Source organism: Eucyclogobius newberryi, unplaced genomic scaffold (genome assembly GCF_026437365.1).
Source record: "Eucyclogobius newberryi isolate DKJ021-1_F unplaced genomic scaffold, fEucNew1.0.hap1 SCAF_16, whole genome shotgun sequence".
Classification (NCBI taxonomy): domain Eukaryota; kingdom Metazoa; phylum Chordata; class Actinopteri; order Gobiiformes; family Gobiidae; genus Eucyclogobius; species Eucyclogobius newberryi.
Window position 1 is genome coordinate 36,091,891 of NW_027315790.1, and position 20,677 is coordinate 36,112,567.

A 20,677-nucleotide genomic window follows, 5' to 3' on the forward strand; every position below is an offset into this window, starting at 1 on the left:
GAGACGCTCATCAAACACGGCGCCGACGTTCACTCGCTCAGCAAGTTCGACAAGACGCCGTTTGACATCGCCGTGGACATCCAGAACACGGAGCTCATGCTGCTGCTGCAGGTGAGGTCAGGGGTCCAGGGGTCAGGGGTCACAGGTCAGAGTGTACTCACTGTCTCACCTTGTCTCAGGAGGGGATGCAGAACCAGGTGAACATGAACCAGGTGAACATGAACCAGGTGAACATGAACCAGGTGAGCATGAACCAGGTGAGCGTGAACGTGGACAACAGCAGCTCTCAGCCTCAGTTCATCATCCAGGGTCTGCCCTCCCTCCAGGGGGGCGTGGTCAACCTGGCAGAGCTCCTCAACAAGGCCAACGCAGGTGAGACATGGACACAGGACCGGGACACAGGACCGGGACACAGGACCGGGACACAGGACCGGGACACAGGACCGGGACACAGGACCGGGACACGGACCGGGACACGGACCGGGACACGGACCGGGACACAGGACACGGACACCTTTAGCTCTGGACTGAGGCGTGTCTTCTTCAGGAGAGTCTGAGGAGGCCATGGCGGCGTCGGCTCTGGACCCGAGCGTCCAGCACACGGTGGTGAACGAGGGAGGTCAGAGGGTCATCACCATAGTAACAGACCAACATGGAAACCTGCAGACGGCGACGGGCGCCATGACGCAGCCGTTCTTTGTCACCATGCAGCACGGGCAGCAGAGTAAGATGTTTGATCATGACGACCGTCGCCCTGGCAACCGCATGTTTACATCTTCCTCTCCTCTGATTGGTCAGTGCTGGTGCCGGCCAACACTGTGACGGAGGAAGTGGTTTCTGAAGAGCCGCCCACCAGGAAACGCAAACTTGACCCGACGCCAGAGCTCCAAGAGACGGTGAGACTGACCCCTGACCTATAACCTCTCTGACCCCTCTCTGACCTCTGACCCCTCTCTGACCTCTGACCCCTCTCTGACCCCTCTCTGACCCCTCTCTGACCTCTGACCCCTCTCTGACCTCTGACCCCTCTCTGACCTCTGACCCCTCTCTGACCTATGATGAGATGAGCCTTTATTTGTCCCACATGGGGAAATGTTGCAACACGAGTAGAAACAGAATCAAAAGAACAGAAACTTATAGAAGTTTTAAAAAACACTCTTAACCTGTTCCCACCCACCTGTCCGCCGGCGAACATTTTCTATATCTCAAATACTCACTTTTATTTCCGTGGTCAATACCAGCAAGTTATACATCATTTTAAAGCTTATTTTCTCAACAAAACGAATATGTCATTGATTTACATTGAATAATTTGCCCCAAGAAGCAATTGCCAATAGTTTGTGAGAAAGTCTCAACTTTTACAAACGCATGTCCTGTTTGCTGTTTATGACGGAGGAAACGGCTTTAATTCTGTTCATCCTTGTGCTCAGTCTGTCCGTAAGGAATCATTGAAAAACAATATCCACTTGTATTTTTACTGGAGTTTTCTGATTTCGAGATATTGTCAAGTAAACAAACTTTTCTTCGTTTCTCGCCGGACGAGAATGCGCTTGTCCGCCGCATTTCTCCGTCCATAACAAATGACCTGTTTGACCTATAAAATAATGTTGGATATCCTTCTTTTCTTCAGACTGTTTCCTACAGAATGAGACCATCCACACATTTTTCTGTCCACGGGTTTGTTTGCTACAGCCTCCGCAAAAAAAAATGCGCCGCTTGCGACGCACATGGATTAGTCTGTTTACATCTAAATAGCGCCGCGTGCGAATGACGTAGCTCAGATTGATTGACAGATTATTCAAGCCAATGAAAATAGCTTTACAAAGAGAGGCGGGACAATGGGGCTGATTGACACAGAATGTTCTGTATTATCGTGCGTAAGGCTCCGGGAAGGCTGTAAAGAGCCAGATTTCTCGGCAGGATTTTGCGCATAACGTTTTCTGAGTTTATTAGCCTTTTGGACGTGCATTTTGTTAGATATATGTATTATTATACCAATACAAAAATAAAATAAAAATACTATAAATTTTTTTTTTTTTTTAACCTCTATATGGGAAATTCATGGGTAAACTCATATTTACACATTTTCACAGATTTTTTTTTTTAGCAGTTATAATTGCTATTAGTGGCCTACAAAACATCAAAATGTATGTTTTATGATCATAGAGGAGCTAAAATTGTAATAAAACAGTTTGGCACAGTTGGCACATATTTGGATCACTTGAATATACTTTTTGATACAAAAAGGTCAAAGCACCAAAATGCCTGTTCTAGAGATCTGAAACTTGACACAGTTGTTGTCATGACAACAGCATGTGCAGTGAACAGCATAAACACAATGAAGTCTGTCCTGCTCAGGACCTTTACAAATTAACAATATTCAGGCGAGACTAAAAAAAGATGTTTTGTTTATGTTTGGGCCTCTGTAGTGTAAGTTCTGAAGCCCTGACAGTGTGACATGTGCACATCTGCAGAAACTAGAAGGCCTAAGCTTTCCCATGATGCATCACACTCACATGTGGAACATAAGATCCTCTTTTAATAAGCAATGCCATTTGGGTCCAACCATTGTGCACAGGGCGAAAATAGGTGGATGGTAACAGGTTAATAGAAAAACTCTTATAAACAAAACCTCTCATATTCTTAATGGGGAATAAAAAATAACAATAAAAATAATAATAGTGGCAAAAGTAAACGCTCTTAATTACAGCAGTTATATGCACTTGATTATGTCAGTATTGCACATGATTATGTCAGTATTGCACATGATTATGTCAGTATTGCACATGATTATGTCAGTATTGCACATGATTATGTCAGTATTGCACATGATTATGTCAGTATTGCACATGATTATGTCAGTATTGCGCATGGGTATGACAGTATTGCGCATGAGTGACAGTATTGCGCATGAGTATGACAGTATTGCGCATGAGTGACAGTATTGCGCATGAGTGACAGTATTGCGCATGAGTATGACAGTATTGCGCATGAGTGACAGTATTGCGCATGAGTGACAGTATTGCGCATGAGTGACAGTATTGCGCATGAGTATGACAGTATTGCGCATGAGTGACAGTATTGCGCATGAGTGACAGTATTGCGCATGAGTATGACAGTATTGCGCATGAGTATGACAGTATTGCACATGATTAAGTCAGTATTGAGCATGATTAAGTCAGTATTGAGCATGGGTATGACAGTATTGCGCATGGGAATGACAGTATTGCGCATGGGTATGACAGTATTGCGCATGGGTACGACGGGTACGACAGTATTGCGCATGGGAATGACAGTATTGCGCATGGGTACGACAGTATTGCGCATTATTGCACATGTGAATGACAGTATTGCGCATGGGTATGACAGTATTGCGCATGGGAATGACAGTATTGCGCATGGGTATGACAGTATTGCGCATGGGAATGACAGTATTGCGCATGGGTATGACAGTATTGCGCATGGGAATGACAGTATTGCGCATGGGTATGACAGTATTGCGCATGGGAATGACAGTATTGCGCATGGGTATGACAGTATTGCGCATGGGAACGACAGTATTGCGCATGGGTATGACAGTATTGCGCATGGGTATGTCAGTATTGCACATGGGTATGTCAGTATTGCACATGATTAATTCAGTATTGCGCATGATTAATTCAGTATTGCGCATGATTAAGTCAGTATTGCGCATGGGTATGACAGTATTGCGCATGGTATGACAGTATTGCGCATGGAATGACAGTATTGCGCATGAGTATGACAGTATTGCGCATGTGTATGACAGTATTGCGCATGAGTATGACAGTATTGCGCATGAGTATGACAGTATTGCGCATGAGTGACAGTATTGCGCATGAGTGACAGTATTGCGCATGAGTATGACAGTATTGCGCATGAGTATGACAGTATTGCGCATGAGTATGACAGTATTGCACATGATTAAGTCAGTATTGAGCATGATTAAGTCAGTATTGAGCATGGGAATGACAGTATTGCGCATGGGTATGACAGTATTGCGCATGGGTATGACAGTATTGCGCATGGGTATGACAGTATTGCGCATGGGAATGACAGTATTGCGCATGGGAATGACAGTATTGCGCATGGGTATGACAGTATTGCGCATGGGTATGACAGTATTGCGCATGGGAATGACAGTATTGCGCATGGGTATGACAGTATTGCGCATGGGTACGACAGTATTGCGCATGGGTACGACAGTATTGCGCATGGGAACGACAGTATTGCGCATGGGAACGACAGTATTGCGCATGGGAACGACAGTATTGCGCATGGGAACGACAGTATTGCGCATGGGTACGACAGTATTGCGCATGGGTACGACGGGTACGACAGTATTGCGCATGGGTACGACAGTATTGCGCATGGGTACGACGGGTACGACAGTATTGCGCATGGGAATGACAGTATTGCGCATGGGTACGACAGTATTGCGCATTATTGCACATGTGAATGACAGTATTGCGCATGGGTATGACAGTATTGCGCATGGGAATGACAGTATTGCGCATGGGTATGACAGTATTGCGCATGGGAATGACAGTATTGCGCATGGGTATGACAGTATTGCGCATGGGAATGACAGTATTGCGCATGGGTATGACAGTATTGCGCATGGGAATGACAGTATTGCGCATGGGTATGACAGTATTGCGCATGGGAACGACAGTATTGCGCATGGGTATGACAGTATTGCGCATGGGAACGACAGTATTGCGCATGGGAACGACAGTATTGCGCATGGGAACGACAGTATTGCGCATGGGTACGACAGTATTGCGCATGGGTACGACAGTATTGCGCATGGGTACGACAGTATTGCGCATGGGTACGACAGTATTGCGCATGGGTACGACAGTATTGCGCATGGGTACGACAGTATTGCGCATGGGTACGACAGTATTGCGCATGGGTACGACAGTATTGCGCATGGGTATGACAGTATTGCGCATGGGTATGACAGTATACACGTGTTCAGGGCTAACGGTGTATATTGTAGTCTGACAGCAGCAGAAGGAAAGACCTCTGATCTCTCCTCCCCCTCTCCCCTCCCCCTCCCCCTCTCACCTCTCTCTCACCTGTCTCCCCTCCCCCTCTCACCTCTCTCCTCCCCCTCTCACCTGTCTCCTCCCCCTCTCACCTCTCTCCTCCCCCTCTCTCCTCCCCCTCTCACCTGTCTCCTCCCCCTCTCACCTCTCTCCTCCCCCTCTCTCCTCCCCCTCTCACCTCTCTCTCACCTCTCTCCTCCCCCTCTCACCTGTCTCCTCCCCCTCTCACCTCTCTCCTCCCCCTCTCTCCTCCCCCTCTCACCTCTCTCTCACCTGTCTCCTCCCCCTCTCCCCTCCCCCTCTCACCTGTCTCCTCTCCCCTCCCCCTCTCACCTCTCTCTCACCTGTCTCCTCCCCCTCTCCCCTCCCCCTCTCACCTGTCTCCTCTCCCCTCCCCCTCTCACCTCTCTCTCACCTGTCTCCTCCCCCTCTCACCCTCCTCTCACCTGTCTCCTCTCCCCTCCCCCTCTCACCTCTCTCTCACCTGTCTCCTCCCCCTCTCACCCTCCTCTCACCTGTCTCCTCTCCCCTCCCCCTCTCACCTCTCTCTCACCTGTCTCCTCCCCCTCTCACCTCCCCCTCTCACCTCTCTCCTCCCCCTCTCTCCTCCCCCTCTCCCTCTCACCTGTCTCCTCTCCCCTCCCCCTCTCACCTCTCTCTCACCTGTCTCCTCCCCCTCTCACCTCTCTCCTCCCCCTCTCTCCTCCCCCTCTCTCCTCCCCCTCTCCCCTCCCCCTCTCCCTCTCACCTGTCTCCTCTCCCCTCCCCCTCTCACCTCTCTCCTCCCCCTCTCACCTCTCTCCTCCCCCTCTCTCCTCCCCCTCTCACCTGTCTCCTCCCCCTCTCACTTGTCTCCTCCCCCTCTCAGCAGGAGCTCCTCCAGAGGCAGCTGCAGGAGGCCAACAGGAAGGCTCAGGAGTACAGGACGCAGCTGCTGAGGAAGGAGCAGGAGGCTGAGGAGTATCGCATCAAACTGGAGGCCATGTCCCAGGCTAGCTCCAGCGCTAACCCGGAAGCTAACCATGCTAACCACGCTAACGGAGAGCAAGACGAGGTCCAAGGGGAAGAGGAAGTGGTCGGAATCATCATGACCGACGAGGGGGAGGGGCAGGAAGTGACGCTGGTGACGGGGAGCGAGTGAGCAACTTAGACCTGGTTTGGACCTGGTTTATTGTGGGACTTAAAGCCTCAGTTCGTCATAAAAACAAACCAGTTTCCTGTGAGCCGCCTCTCCACAAACCTGACTCGTACTTGTACTGCTCATTTCCATGGAAATGTTGTTCCTTTGGCTGTAATATTCCACAGTGGCATTAAACTGGTCTAAACCAGGTCCTGGACTCGGTGAACTCTGACCCTGTTTGTTTTAGCTCGTTTTAACTCTTCGACGCTTCACTTCTTTTGATTCATTTCTTTTGTCAACATGATTTTTCTACTTGTTCTTGTACATAAAAGTGTATTTTTGTAACCATAGCAATGACCATGAAACAAGACATAAAAAGTTTTTGGAAAAACCTTTTGTCAGTTGTGAATTTATTATATTAAATACAAAGAGGAAGTGATGTCACATCTGACCACTAGAGGGCAAAGTGGAAACATTTAAACCCTTTGCCAAACCTTCCCCGGACAGGTGCTCCTGCAGCTGTTCAGATCATCACAGCACTGAGACTGCTGTTGTCATGGTGACTGAGACTGCTGTTGTCATGGTGACTGACATCCTCCTGAACACTGACACGGGCAAAGCCTCAGTCTTAATTCTGTTGATCTGATGCTGCTTTTGACACTGTCCATCATGTGACCCCCGGAAGCTCCTGCAGCTGTCCAGGTCTTGCCGCAGCAGCGCTTCCTTCTGTCCTCACATTAAACTGCACTTTTAAGACTATTTTCATTCAAATCATTTCCTCATTGACTTGCATAGACACTAGCGCCATCTGCTGGTCACTGTTCTGAATCAAAGAAGAAACTCAAAAGGTTGGAATTATTTTAATGATTTTGTCTCAGACTCAAAGGAAAACAAACCAAACCAAACCATGCAGAAAACATCAAGGACAAACGAGACCAGGGTCAAGGTCAGGGTCTTGTAAATATTAAATGTAGTGACTTTAACATCCACCAGGGGGCGCCACAACTGCAGCATCGGGACTTTAATTTCACACGTTTGTGGATCTTTAGAGTTTAACAGAGTCAGTCACATGACCCTTGTCTCATACTGGTATTGGCTGGTTCTTCTGAGGCGGCGTGACATCACAAGACGATTTCACCTGACGAGCCTCAGGACTGGGTCTGGACTTTGTTTTTGTCTTTAAAGCAGCAGAAGTTCGTCGTCGCTGCTCTCTCGACTCTGGTCCTGGTCCAGAGAAGGTCCAGAGCAGGTTTCTGGAGCGGCCGTGTGGACTTTCCCGCAGCGTTGGCAGGTTCCGTTGCCGCGATGAGGCTGAGGCTCGTTGCCGTGGTGATGCTCTTGTCCGTCTCCATGGTGATGGGGAAGATGCTCATCGCCACGGTGACGGTCGGGGTTCAGGAGGCGCTGCAGGTTGGAGGCAAGTCGCTGAAGAGCCGCCGTGGAGACAGAACCAGAGTCCAACGGCTGAAGAAGAGAACATTTAGATTTAAAGGGAGGAGTCGTGTGACAGGCGGGGGGGAGGAGTCGTGTGACAGGCGGGGGGGAGGAGTCGTGTGACACGCAGGGGGGGAGGAGTCGTGTGACACGCAGGGGGGGAGGAGTCGTGTGACACGCAGGGGGGAGGGGTCGTGTGACAGGCGGGGGGGAGGAGTCGTGTGACAGGCGGGGGGGAGGAGTCGTGTGACACGCAGGGGGGAGGAGTCGTGTGACACGCAGGGGGGGAGGAGTCGTGTGACACGCAGGGGGGAGGAGTCGTGTGACAGGCGGGGGGAGGAGTCGTGTGACAGGCGGGGGGGAGGAGTCGTGTGACAGGCGGGGGGGAGGAGTCGTGTGACAGGCGGGGGGGAGGAGTCGTGTGACAGGCGGGGGGGAGGAGTCGTGTGACAGGCGGGGGGAGGAGTCGTGTGACAGGCGGGGGGGAGGAGTCGTGTGACAGGCGGGGGGGAGGAGTCGTGTGACAGGCGGGGGGAGGAGTCGTGTGACAGGCGGGGGGGAGGAGTCGTGTGACAGGCGGGGGGGAGGAGTCGTGTGACAGGCGGGGGGGAGGAGTCGTGTGACAGGCGGGGGGGAGGAGTCGTGTGACAGGCGGGGGGAGGAGTCGTGTGACAGGCGGGGGGGAGGAGTCGTGTGACAGGCAGGGGGGAGGAGTCGTGTGACAGGCAGGGGGGAGGAGTCGTGTGACAGGCGGGGGGGAGGAGTCGTGTGACAGGCGGGGGGGAGGAGTCGTGTGACAGGCGGGGGGGAGGAGTCGTGTGACAGGCGGGGGGGAGGAGTCGTGTGACAGGCGGGGGGGAGGAGTCGTGTGACAGGCGGGGGGGAGGAGTCGTGTGACAGGCGGGGGGGAGGAGTCGTGTGACAGGCGGGGGGGAGGAGTCGTGTGACAGGCGGGGGGGAGGAGTCGTGTGACAGGCAGGGGGGAGGAGTCGTGTGACAGGCGGGGGGGAGGAGTCGTGTGACAGGCGGGGGGGAGGAGTCGTGTGACAGGCGGGGGGGAGGAGTCGTGTGACACGCGGGGGGGAGGAGTCGTGTGACACGCGGGGGGGAGGAGTCGTGTGACAGGCGGGGGGGAGGAGTCGTGTGACACGCAGGGGGGAGGAGTCGTGTGACACGCAGGGGGGGAGGAGTCGTGTGACACGCAGGGGGGAGGAGTCGTGTGACAGGCGGGGGGAGGAGTCGTGTGACAGGCGGGGGGGAGGAGTCGTGTGACAGGCGGGGGGGAGGAGTCGTGTGACAGGCGGGGGGGAGGAGTCGTGTGACAGGCGGGGGGGAGGAGTCGTGTGACAGGCGGGGGGAGGAGTCGTGTGACAGGCGGGGGGGAGGAGTCGTGTGACAGGCGGGGGGGAGGAGTCGTGTGACAGGCGGGGGGAGGAGTCGTGTGACAGGCGGGGGGGAGGAGTCGTGTGACAGGCGGGGGGGAGGAGTCGTGTGACAGGCGGGGGGGAGGAGTCGTGTGACAGGCGGGGGGGAGGAGTCGTGTGACAGGCGGGGGGAGGAGTCGTGTGACAGGCGGGGGGGAGGAGTCGTGTGACAGGCAGGGGGGAGGAGTCGTGTGACAGGCAGGGGGGAGGAGTCGTGTGACAGGCAGGGGGGAGGAGTCGTGTGACAGGCAGGGGGGAGGAGTCATGTGACACGCAGGGGGAGGAGTCGTGATTGTACCCAGCCGAGTCGTTGCGTCGTCGCTGATGTCATCGTCTGCGACGAAGATGATGGTGATGTCATAGTTTCCATGGGAACCTTCTGGGTGGTTCCGCCCACTGCGCCCTCCGGCTCCGCCTCCTGCAGCAGAGGTTCTGCCCCCTCTGAACCGTCACCGTGGAGACGCCCCGCCTCCAACTCCGACGAGACAAGTGCCACCGACGACCGACGACGCGACGAGAACCAGCGCCCCCAAGAGGAACGACGAGAGAACCGCAGCGACGGGAAACCGAGCTGAGAACGCACGGCCAGACGAAGGTTCTCCAGGACAGACGCCTAGAACACGAGAGAGAACGTGAGAGAACGTGAGAACGAGAGAGAACGTGAGAGAACGAGAGAGAACGAGAGAGAACGAGAGAGAACGTGAGAGAACGAGAGAGAACGAGAGAGAACGAGAGAGAACGTGAGAGAACGAGAGAGAACGAGAGAGAACGAGAGAGAACGTGAGAGAACGTGAGAGAACGTGAGAACGAGAGAGAACGTGAGAGAACGTGAGAACGAGAGAGAACGAGAGAGAACGAGAGAGAACGAGAGAGAACGTGAGAACGAGAGAGAACGTGAGAGAACGTGAGAACGAGAGAGAACGTGAGAGAACGTGAGAGAACGAGAGAGAACGTGAGAGAACGAGAGAGAACGAGAGAGAACGTGAGAGAACGAGAGAGAACGAGAGAGAACGTGAGAGAACGAGAGAGAACGAGAGAGAACGTGAGAGAACGTGAGAGAACGAGAGAGAACGTGAGAACGAGAGAGAACGTGAGAGAACGTGAGAACGAGAGAGAACGTGAGAGAACGTGAGAGAACGAGAGAGAACGAGAGAGAACGAGAGAGAACGAGAGAGAACGAGAGAGAACGAGAGAGAACGTGAGAGAACGTGAGAACGAGAGAGAACGTGAGAGAACGTGAGAGAACGAGAGAGAACGTGAGAGAACGTGAGAGAACGAGAGAGAACGAGAGAGAACGAGAGAGAACGAGAGAGAACGTGAGAGAACGTGAGAACGAGAGAGAACGAGAGAGAACGTGAGAACGAGAGAGAACGAGAGAGAACGTGAGAGAACGAGAGAGAACGAGAGAGAACGTGAGAACGAGAGAGAACGTGAGAACGAGAGAGAACGTGAGAGAACGAGAGAGAACGAGAGAGAACGAGAGAGAACGAGAGAACTTGAGAACGTGAGAACGTGAGAGAACGTGAGAGAACGAGAGAGAACGTGAGAGAACGAGAGAGAACGAGAGAGAACGAGAGAGAACGAGAGAGAACGTGAGAGAACGAGAGAGAACGAGAGAGAACGAGAGAGAACGTGAGAGAACGTGAGAGAACGAGAGAGAACGTGAGAACGAGAGAGAACGTGAGAGAACGTGAGAACGAGAGAGAACGAGAGAGAACTAGAGAACGAGAGAGAACGAGAGAGAACGAGAGAGAACGTGAGAGAACGAGAGAGAACGAGAGAGAACTAGAGAGAACGTGAGAGAACGTGAGAACGAGAGAGAACGAGAGAGAACGAGAGAGAACGTGAGAACGAGAGAGAACGTGAGAGAACGAGAGAGAACGAGAGAGAACGTGAGAACGAGAGAGAACGAGAGAGAACGTGAGAACGAGAGAGAACGTGAGAGAACGTGAGAGAACGAGAGAGAACGAGAGAGAACGAGAGAACGTGAGAACGAGAGAGAACGTGAGAGAACGTGAGAGAACGTGAGAACGAGAGAGAACGAGAGAGAACGAGAGAGAACGAGAGAGAACGAGAGAGAACGTGAGAACGAGAGAGAACGTGAGAACGAGAGAGAACGTGAGAGAACGTGAGAGAACGAGAGAGAACGAGAGAGAACGAGAGAACTTGAGAACGTGAGAACGTGAGAGAACGTGAGAGAACGAGAGAGAACGTGAGAGAACGAGAGAGAACGAGAGAGAACGAGAGAGAACGAGAGAGAACGTGAGAGAACGAGAGAGAACGAGAGAGAACGAGAGAGAACGTGAGAGAACGTGAGAGAACGAGAGAGAACGTGAGAACGAGAGAGAACGTGAGAGAACGTGAGAACGAGAGAGAACGAGAGAGAACTAGAGAACGAGAGAGAACGAGAGAGAACGAGAGAGAACGTGAGAGAACGAGAGAGAACGAGAGAGAACTAGAGAGAACGTGAGAGAACGTGAGAACGAGAGAGAACGAGAGAGAACGAGAGAGAACGTGAGAACGAGAGAGAACGTGAGAGAACGAGAGAGAACGAGAGAACGTGAGAACGAGAGAGAACGAGAGAGAACGTGAGAACGAGAGAGAACGTGAGAGAACGTGAGAGAACGAGAGAGAACGAGAGAGAACGAGAGAACGTGAGAACGAGAGAGAACGTGAGAGAACGTGAGAGAACGTGAGAACGAGAGAGAACGAGAGAGAACGAGAGAGAACGAGAGAGAACGAGAGAGAACGTGAGAACGAGAGAGAACGTGAGAACGAGAGAGAACGTGAGAGAACGTGAGAGAACGAGAGAGAACGAGAGAACGTGAGAACGAGAGAGAACGTGAGAGAAGAGAACGTGAGAGAACGTGAGAACGAGAGAGAACGAGAGAGAACGAGAGAGAACGAGAGAGAACGAGAGAGAACGTGAGAACGAGAGAGAACGTGAGAACGAGAGAGAACGAGAGAGAACGTGAGAACGAGAGAGAACGAGAGAGAACGTGAGAACGAGAGAGAACGTGAGAACGAGAGAACGTGAGAACGAGAGAGAACGTGAGAACGAGAGAGAACGAGAGAGAACGTGAGAACGAGAGAGAACGTGAGAGAACGTGAGAGAGAACGAGAGAGAACGAGAGAGAACGAGAGAGAACGTGAGAGAACGTGAGAGAACGTGAGAACGAGAGAGAACGAGAGAGAACGAGAGAGAACGAGAGAGAACGTGAGAACGAGAGAGAACGTGAGAGAACGTGAGAACGAGAGAGAACGTGAGAGAACGAGAGAGAACGAGAGAGAACGAGAGAGAACGAGAGAGAACGAGAGAACGTGAGAACGTGAGAACGTGAGAGAACGTGAGAGAACGTGAGAGAACGTGAGAGAACGAGAGAGAACGTGAGAGAACGAGAGAGAACGAGAGAACGTGAGAACGAGAGAGAACGTGAGAGAACGTGAGAGAACGTGAGAGAACGTGAGAACGAGAGAGAACGAGAGAGAACGAGAGAACGAGAGAGAACGAGAGAGAACGTGAGAACGTGAGAGAACGTGAGAACGAGAGAGAACGTGAGAACGAGAGAGAACGAGAGAGAACGAGAGAGAACGTGAGAACGAGAGAGAACGTGAGAACGAGAGAGAACGAGAGAGAACGTGAGAGAACGTGAGAGAACGAGAGAGAACGTGAGAACGAGAGAGAACGTGAGAGAACGTGAGAGAACGTGAGAGAACGTGAGAGAACGAGAGAGAACGAGAGAGAACGAGAGAGAACGTGAGAGAACGTGAGAGAACGTGAGAGAACGAGAGAGAACGTGAGAGAACGTGAGAGAACGAGAGAGAACGTGAGAGAACGAGAGAGAACGTGAGAGAACGAGAGAAAACGTGAGAGAACGTGAGAGAACGTGAGAACGAGAGAGAACGTGAGAGAACGTGAGAGAACGAGAGAGAACGAGAGAGAACGAGAGAACGTGAGAGAACGAGAGAGAACGTGAGAGAACGTGAGAACGTGAGAGAACGTGAGAGAACGTGAGAGAACGTGAGAACGAGAGAGAACGAGAGAGAACGTGAGAACGAGAGAGAACGAGAGAGAACGTGAGAGAACGTGAGAGAACGTGAGAGAACGTGAGAACGAGAGAGAACGTGAGAGAACGAGAGAGAACGTGAGAACGAGAGAACGTGAGAGAACGAGAGAGAACGTGAGAGAACGAGAGAGAACGTGAGAACGAGAGAGAACGAGAGAGAACGTGAGAGAACGTGAGAACGAGAGAGAACGTGAGAGAACGAGAGAACGAGAGAACGTGAGAGAACGAGAGAGAACGTGAGAGAACGAGAGAGAACGTGAGAGAACGTGAGAGAACGTGAGAGAACGAGAGAGAACGTGAGAGAACGAGAGAGAACGAGAGAGAACGAGAGAGAACGAGAGAGAACGAGAGAGAACGTGAGAGAACGAGAGAGAACGAGAGAGAACGTGAGAGAACGTGAGAGAACGAGAGAGAACGAGAGAGAACGAGAGAGAACGTGAGAGAACGTGAGAGAACGTGAGAGAACGAGAGAGAACGAGAGAGAACGAGAGAGAACGAGAGAGAACGAGAGAGAACTAGAGAACGAGAGAGAACGAGAGAGAACGAGAGAGAACGAGAGAGAACGAGAGAGAACGTGAGAACGAGAGAGAACGTGAGAGAACGTGAGAGAACGAGAGAGAACGAGAGAGAACGAGAGAGAACGTGAGAGAACGTGAGAACGAGAGAGAACGAGAGAGAACGAGAGAGAACGAGAGAGAACGTGAGAACGAGAGAGAACGTGAGAGAACGTGAGAACGAGAGAGAACGAGAGAGAACGAGAGAGAACGTGAGAACGAGAGAGAACGTGAGAGAACGAGAGAGAACGAGAGAGAACGAGAGAGAACGAGAGAGAACGAGAGAGAACGTGAGAACGAGAGAGAACGTGAGAACGAGAGAGAACGTGAGAGAACGTGAGAGAACGAGAGAGAACGAGAGAGAACGAGAGAACGTGAGAACGAGAGAGAACGTGAGAGAACGAGAGAGAACGTGAGAGAACGTGAGAGAACGTGAGAGAACGTGAGAGAACGTGAGAACGAGAGAGAACGAGAGAGAACGTGAGAACGAGAGAGAACGTGAGAGAACGTGAGAGAACGAGAGAGAACGAGAGAGAACGAGAGAACGAGAGAACGAGAGAGAACGTGAGAGAACGTGAGAACGAGAGAGAACGAGAGAGAACGTGAGAACGTGAGAGAACGTGAGAACGAGAGAGAACGTGAGAACGAGAGAGAACGAGAGAGAACGTGAGAACGAGAGAGAACGTGAGAACGAGAGAGAACGAGAGAGAACGTGAGAGAACGTGAGAGAACGAGAGAGAACGTGAGAACGAGAGAGAACGTGAGAGAACGTGAGAGAACGTGAGAGAACGTGAGAGAACGAGAGAGAACGAGAGAGAACGAGAGAGAACGTGAGAGAACGTGAGAGAACGAGAGAGAACGTGAGAGAACGAGAGAGAACGTGAGAGAACGTGAGAACGAGAGAGAACGTGAGAGAACGTGAGAGAACGTGAGAGAACGAGAGAAAACGTGAGAGAACGTGAGAGAACGTGAGAACGAGAGAGAACGTGAGAGAACGTGAGAGAACGAGAGAGAACGAGAGAGAACGAGAGAACGTGAGAGAACGTGAGAACGTGAGAGAACGTGAGAGAACGTGAGAGAACGTGAGAACGAGAGAGAACGAGAGAGAACGTGAGAGAACGTGAGAGAACGTGAGAGAACGTGAGAACGAGAGAGAACGTGAGAGAACGAGAGAGAACGAGAGAGAACGTGAGAGAACGTGAGAGAACGTGAGAGAACGTGAGAACGAGAGAGAACGTGAGAGAACGAGAGAGAACGTGAGAACGAGAGAACGTGAGAGAACGAGAGAGAACGAGAGAGAACGAGAGAGAACGTGAGAACGAGAGAGAACGTGAGAGAACGTGAGAACGAGAGAGAACGAGAGAGAACGAGAGAGAACTAGAGAACGAGAGAGAACGAGAGAGAACGAGAGAGAACGAGAGAGAACGTGAGAACGAGAGAGAACGTGAGAGAACGTGAGAGAACGAGAGAGAACGAGAGAGAACGAGAGAGAACGAGAGAGAACGAGAGAGAACGTGAGAACGAGAGAGAACGAGAGAGAACGAGAGAGAACGAGAGAGAACGTGAGAACGAGAGAGAACGTGAGAGAACGTGAGAACGAGAGAGAACGAGAGAGAACGAGAGAGAACGTGAGAACGAGAGAGAACGTGAGAGAACGAGAGAGAACGAGAGAGAACGAGAGAGAACGAGAGAGAACGAGAGAGAACGTGAGAACGAGAGAGAACGTGAGAACGAGAGAGAACGTGAGAGAACGTGAGAGAACGAGAGAGAACGAGAGAGAACGAGAGAACGTGAGAACGAGAGAGAACGTGAGAGAACGTGAGAGAACGTGAGAGAACGTGAGAGAACGTGAGAACGAGAGAGAACGAGAGAGAACGAGAGAGAACGTGAGAACGAGAGAGAACGTGAGAACGAGAGAGAACGTGAGAGAACGTGAGAGAACGAGAGAGAACGAGAGAGAACGAGAGAACGTGAGAACGAGAGAGAACGTGAGAGAACGTGAGAGAACGTGAGAGAACGTGAGAACGAGAGAGAACGAGAGAGAACGAGAGAGAACGAGAGAGAACGAGAGAGAACGTGAGAACGAGAGAGAACGTGAGAACGAGAGAGAACGTGAGAGAACGAGAGAGAACGAGAGAGAACGTGAGAGAACGTGAGAGAACGTGAGAGAACGTGAGAGAACGTGAGAACGAGAGAGAACGAGAGAGAACGAGAGAGAACGTGAGAACGAGAGAGAACGTAAGAACGAGAGAGAACGAGAGAGAACGTGAGAGAACGTGAGAACGAGAGAGAACGAGAGAGAACGTGAGAACGTGAGAGAACGTGAGAACGAGAGAGAACGTGAGAACGAGAGAGAACGAGAGAGAACGAGAGAGAACGTGAGAACGAGAGAACGTGAGAACGAGAGAGAACGTGAGAACGAGAGAGAACGAGAGAGAACGTGAGAGAACGTGAGAGAACGAGAGAGAACGTGAGAACGAGAGAGAACGTGAGAGAACGAGAGAGAACGAGAGAGAACGAGAGAGAACGAGAGAGAACGAGAGAGAACGTGAGAGAACGTGAGAGAACGTGAGAACGAGAGAGAACGAGAGAGAACGAGAGAGAACGAGAGAGAACGTGAGAACGAGAGAGAACGTGAGAGAACGAGAGAGAACGAGAGAGAACGAGAGAGAACGAGAGAGAACGTGAGAACGTGAGAACGTGAGAGAACGTGAGAGAACGTGAGAGAACGTGAGAGAACGAGAGAGAACGTGAGAGAACGAGAGAGAACGAGAGAGAACGAGAGAACGTGAGAACGAGAGAGAACGTGAGAGAACGTGAGAGAACGTGAGAGAACGTGAGAACGAGAGAGAACGAGAGAGAACGAGAGAGAACGAGAGAACGAGAGAGAACGAGAGAGAACGTGAGAACGTGAGAGAACGTGAGAACGAGAGAGAACGTGAGAACGAGAGAGAACGAGAGAGAACGAGAGAGAACGTGAGAACGAGAGAGAACGTGAGAACGAGAGAGAACGAGAGAGAACGTGAGAGAACGTGAGAGAACGAGAGAGAACGTGAGAACGAGAGAGAACGTGAGAGAACGTGAGAGAACGTGAGAGAACGAGAGAGAACGAGAGAGAACGAGAGAGAACGAGAGAGAACGTGAGAGAACGTGAGAGAACGAGAGAGAACGTGAGAGAACGAGAGAGAACGTGAGAGAACGTGAGAGAACGTGAGAACGAGAGAGAACGTGAGAGAACGAGAGAGAACGAGAGAGAACGAGAGAGAACGAGAGAACGTGAGAGAACGTGAGAGAACGTGAGAACGTGAGAGAACGTGAGAGAGAACGTGAGAGAACGAGAGAGAACGTGAGAACGAGAGAGAACGAGAGAGAACGTGAGAGAACGTGAGAGAACGAGAGAACGTGAGAACGAGAGAGAACGTGAGAGAACGAGAGAGAACGAGAGAGAACGTGAGAGAACGTGAGAGAACGTGAGAGAACGTGAGAACGAGAGAGAACGTGAGAGAACGAGAGAGAACGTGAGAGAACGAGAGAACGAGAGAGAACGAGAGAGAACGAGAGAGAACGAGAGAGAACGTGAGAACGAGAGAGAACGTGAGAGAACGTGAGAACGAGAGAGAACGAGAGAGAACGAGAGAGAACTAGAGAACGAGAGAGAACGAGAGAGAACGAGAGAGAACGAGAGAGAACGTGAGAACGAGAGAGAACGTGAGAGAACGTGAGAGAACGAGAGAGAACGAGAGAGAACGAGAGAGAACGAGAACGGAGAACGAGAGAGAACGTGAGAACGAGAGAGAACGAGAGAGAACGAGAGAGAACGAGAGAGAACGTGAGAGAACGAGAGAGAACGTGAGAGAACGTGAGAACGAGAGAGAACGAGAGAGAACGAGAGAGAACGTGAGAACGAGAGAGAACGTGAGAGAACGAGAGAGAACGAGAGAGAACGAGAGAGAACGAGAGAGAACGAGAGAGAACGTGAGAGAACGAGAGAGAACGTGAGAACGAGAGAGAACGTGAGAGAACGTGAGAGAACGAGAGAGAACGAGAGAGAACGAGAGAACGTGAGAACGAGAGAGAACGTGAGAGAACGTGAGAGAACGTGAGAGAACGTGAGAGAACGTGAGAACGAGAGAGAACGAGAGAGAACGAGAGAGAACGTGAGAACGAGAGAGAACGTGAGAACGAGAGAGAACGTGAGAGAACGTGAGAGAACGAGAGAGAACGAGAGAGAACGAGAGAGAACGTGAGAGAACGAGAGAGAACGTGAGAGAACGTGAGAGAACGTGAGAGAACGTGAGAGAACGTGAGAACGAGAGAGAACGAGAGAGAACGAGAGAGAACGAGAGAGAACGAGAGAGAACGTGAGAACGAGAGAGAACGTGAGAACGAGAGAGAACGTGAGAGAACGTGAGAGAACGAGAGAGAACGAGAGAGAACGAGAGAGAACGTGAGAGAACGTGAGAGAACGTGAGAACGAGAGAGAACGAGAGAGAACGAGAGAGAACGAGAGAGAACGTGAGAACGAGAGAGAACGTGAGAACGAGAGAGAACGAGAGAGAACGTGAGAACGAGAGAGAACGAGAGAGAACGTGAGAACGTGAGAGAACGTGAGAACGAGAGAGAACGTGAGAACGAGAGAGAACGAGAGAGAACGAGAGAGAACGTGAGAACGAGAGAACGTGAGAACGAGAGAGAACGAGAGAGAACGTGAGAGAACGTGAGAGAACGAGAGAGAACGTGAGAACGAGAGAGAACGTGAGAGAACGAGAGAGAACGAGAGAGAACGAGAGAGAACGAGAGAGAACGTGAGAGAACGTGAGAGAACGTGAGAACGAGAGAGAACGAGAGAGAACGAGAGAGAACGAGAGAGAACGTGAGAACGAGAGAGAACGTGAGAGAACGTGAGAACGAGAGAGAACGTGAGAGAACGAGAGAGAACGAGAGAGAACGAGAGAGAACGAGAGAACGTGAGAGAACGTGAGAACGAGAGAGAACGAGAGAGAACGTGAGAGAACGTGAGAGAACGAGAGAGAACGTGAGAGAACGAGAGAGAACGAGAGAGAACGAGAGAGAACGTGAGAACGAGAGAGAGAACGTGAGAGAACGTGAGAGAACGTGAGAGAACGTGAGAGAACGAGAGAGAACGAGAGAACGAGAGAGAACGAGAGAGAACGTGAGAACGTGAGAGAACGTGAGAGAACGAGAGAGAACGTGAGAACGAGAGAGAACGAGAGAGAACGAGAGAGAACGTGAGAACGAGAGAGAACGTGAGAACGAGAGAACGAGAGAGAACGTGAGAGAACGTGAGAGAACGTGAGAGAACGAGAGAGAACGTGAGAACGAGAGAGAACGTGAGAGAACGTGAGAGAACGTGAGAGAACGTGAGAGAACGAGAGAGAACGAGAGAGAACGAGAGAGAACGTGAGAGAACGTGAGAGAACGAGAGAGAACGTGAGAGAACGAGAGAGAACGAGAGAGAACGTGAGAGAACGTGAGAACGAGAGAGAACGTGAGAGAACGAGAGAGAACGAGAGAGAACGTGAGAGAACGAGAGAGAACGAGAGAACGAGAGAGAACGAGAGAGAACGTGAGAACGTGAGAGAACGTGAGAGAACGTGAGAACGAGAGAGAACGAGAGAGAACGTGAGAGAACGTGAGAGAACGTGAGAACGAGAGAGAACGTGAGAGAACGAGAGAGAACGAGAGAGAACGTGAGAGAACGAGAGAGAACGTGAGAACGAGAGAGAACGAGAGAGAACGAGAGAGAACGAGAGAGAACGTGAGAACGAGAGAGAACGAGAGAGAACGAGAGAGAACGAGAGAGAACGAGAGAGAACGTGAGAACGAGAGAGAACGTGAGAGAACGTGAGAACGAGAGAGAACGAGAGAGAACGAGAGAGAACGTGAGAGAACGAGAGAGAACGAGAGAGAACGAGAGAGAACGAGAGAGAACGAGAGAACGAGAGAGAACGAGAGAGAACGTGAGAGAACGAGAGAGAACGAGAGAGAACGTGAGAGAACGAGAGAGAACGTGAGAACGAGAGAGAACGAGAGAGAACGAGAGAGAACGAGAGAGAACGTGAGAACGAGAGAGAACGTGAGAGAACGTGAGAACGAGAGAGAACGAGAGAGAACGAGAGAGAACGTGAGAACGAGAGAGAACGTGAGAGAACGAGAGAGAACGAGAGAGAACGAGAGAGAACGAGAGAGAACGAGAGAGAACGAGAGAGAACGTGAGAGAACGAGAGAGAACGTGAGAACGAGAGAGAACGTGAGAGAACGTGAGAGAACGAGAGAGAACGAGAGAGAACGAGAGAACGAGACGAGAACGAGAGAGAACGTGAGAGAACGTGAGAGAACGTGAGAGAACGAGAGAGAACGAGAGAGAACGAGAGAGAACGAGAGAGAACGAGAGAGAACGTGAGAACGAGAGAGAACGTGAGAACGAGAGAGAACGTGAGAGAACGTGAGAGAACGAGAGAGAACGAGAGAGAACGAGAGAGAACGAGAGAACGAGAGAGAACGTGAGAGAACGTGAGAGAACGTGAGAGAACGTGAGAACGAGAGAGAACGAGAGAGAACGAGAGAGAACGAGAGAGAACGTGAGAACGAGAGAGAACGTGAGAACGAGAGAGAACGTGAGAGAACGTGAGAGAACGAGAGAGAACGAGAGAGAACGAGAGAGAACGTGAGAGAACGTGAGAGAACGTGAGAACGAGAGAGAACGAGAGAGAACGAGAGAGAACGAGAGAGAACGTGAGAACGAGAGAGAACGTGAGAACGAGAGAGAACGAGAGAGAACGTGAGAACGAGAGAGAACGAGAGAGAACGTGAGAACGTGAGAGAACGTGAGAACGAGAGAGAACGTGAGAACGAGAGAGAACGAGAGAGAACGAGAGAGAACGTGAGAGAACGTGAGAACGAGAGAGAACGAGAGAGAACGTGAGAGAACGTGAGAGAACGAGAGAGAACGTGAGAACGAGAGAGAACGAGAGAGAACGTGAGA

General features: G+C 51.4%; 2 protein-coding genes across 4 annotated transcripts in view; one reads left to right on the forward strand and one right to left on the reverse strand.

The window, feature by feature from the left end:
• Nucleotides 1-6,504, forward strand: part of gabpb2a (GA binding protein transcription factor subunit beta 2a) — an 11,210-nt gene extending 4,706 nt beyond the window's left edge. Inside the window, exons 4-9 of one of the 3 annotated variants that reach the window (XM_072448367.1) lie at nt 1-111; nt 180-197; nt 228-372; nt 548-724; nt 799-896; nt 5,944-6,504. The exon at nt 1-111 is cut by the window's left edge and continues 84 nt beyond it. In XM_072448367.1, coding sequence (XP_072304468.1) covers nt 1-111; nt 180-197; nt 228-372; nt 548-724; nt 799-896; nt 5,944-6,213 — 819 coding nt within the window. In that variant the 3' untranslated portion in view covers nt 6,214-6,504. Of the gene's footprint in view, nt 112-179; nt 373-547; nt 725-798; nt 897-5,943 lie in introns of all 3 variants that reach the window. The other 2 variants (XM_072448369.1, XM_072448366.1) reach the window with 2 other exon arrangements.
• Nucleotides 6,505-7,356: 852 nt separating this feature from the next.
• Nucleotides 7,357-20,677, reverse strand: part of lrp12 (low density lipoprotein receptor-related protein 12) — a 25,495-nt gene continuing 12,174 nt past the window's right edge. Inside the window, exons 11-12 of the mRNA XM_072448370.1 lie at nt 9,349-9,663; nt 7,357-7,656 (exon numbers count right to left, since the gene is read on the reverse strand). Coding sequence (XP_072304471.1) covers nt 7,372-7,656; nt 9,349-9,663 — 600 coding nt within the window. The 3' untranslated portion in view covers nt 7,357-7,371. The remainder of the gene's footprint in view (nt 7,657-9,348; nt 9,664-20,677) is intronic.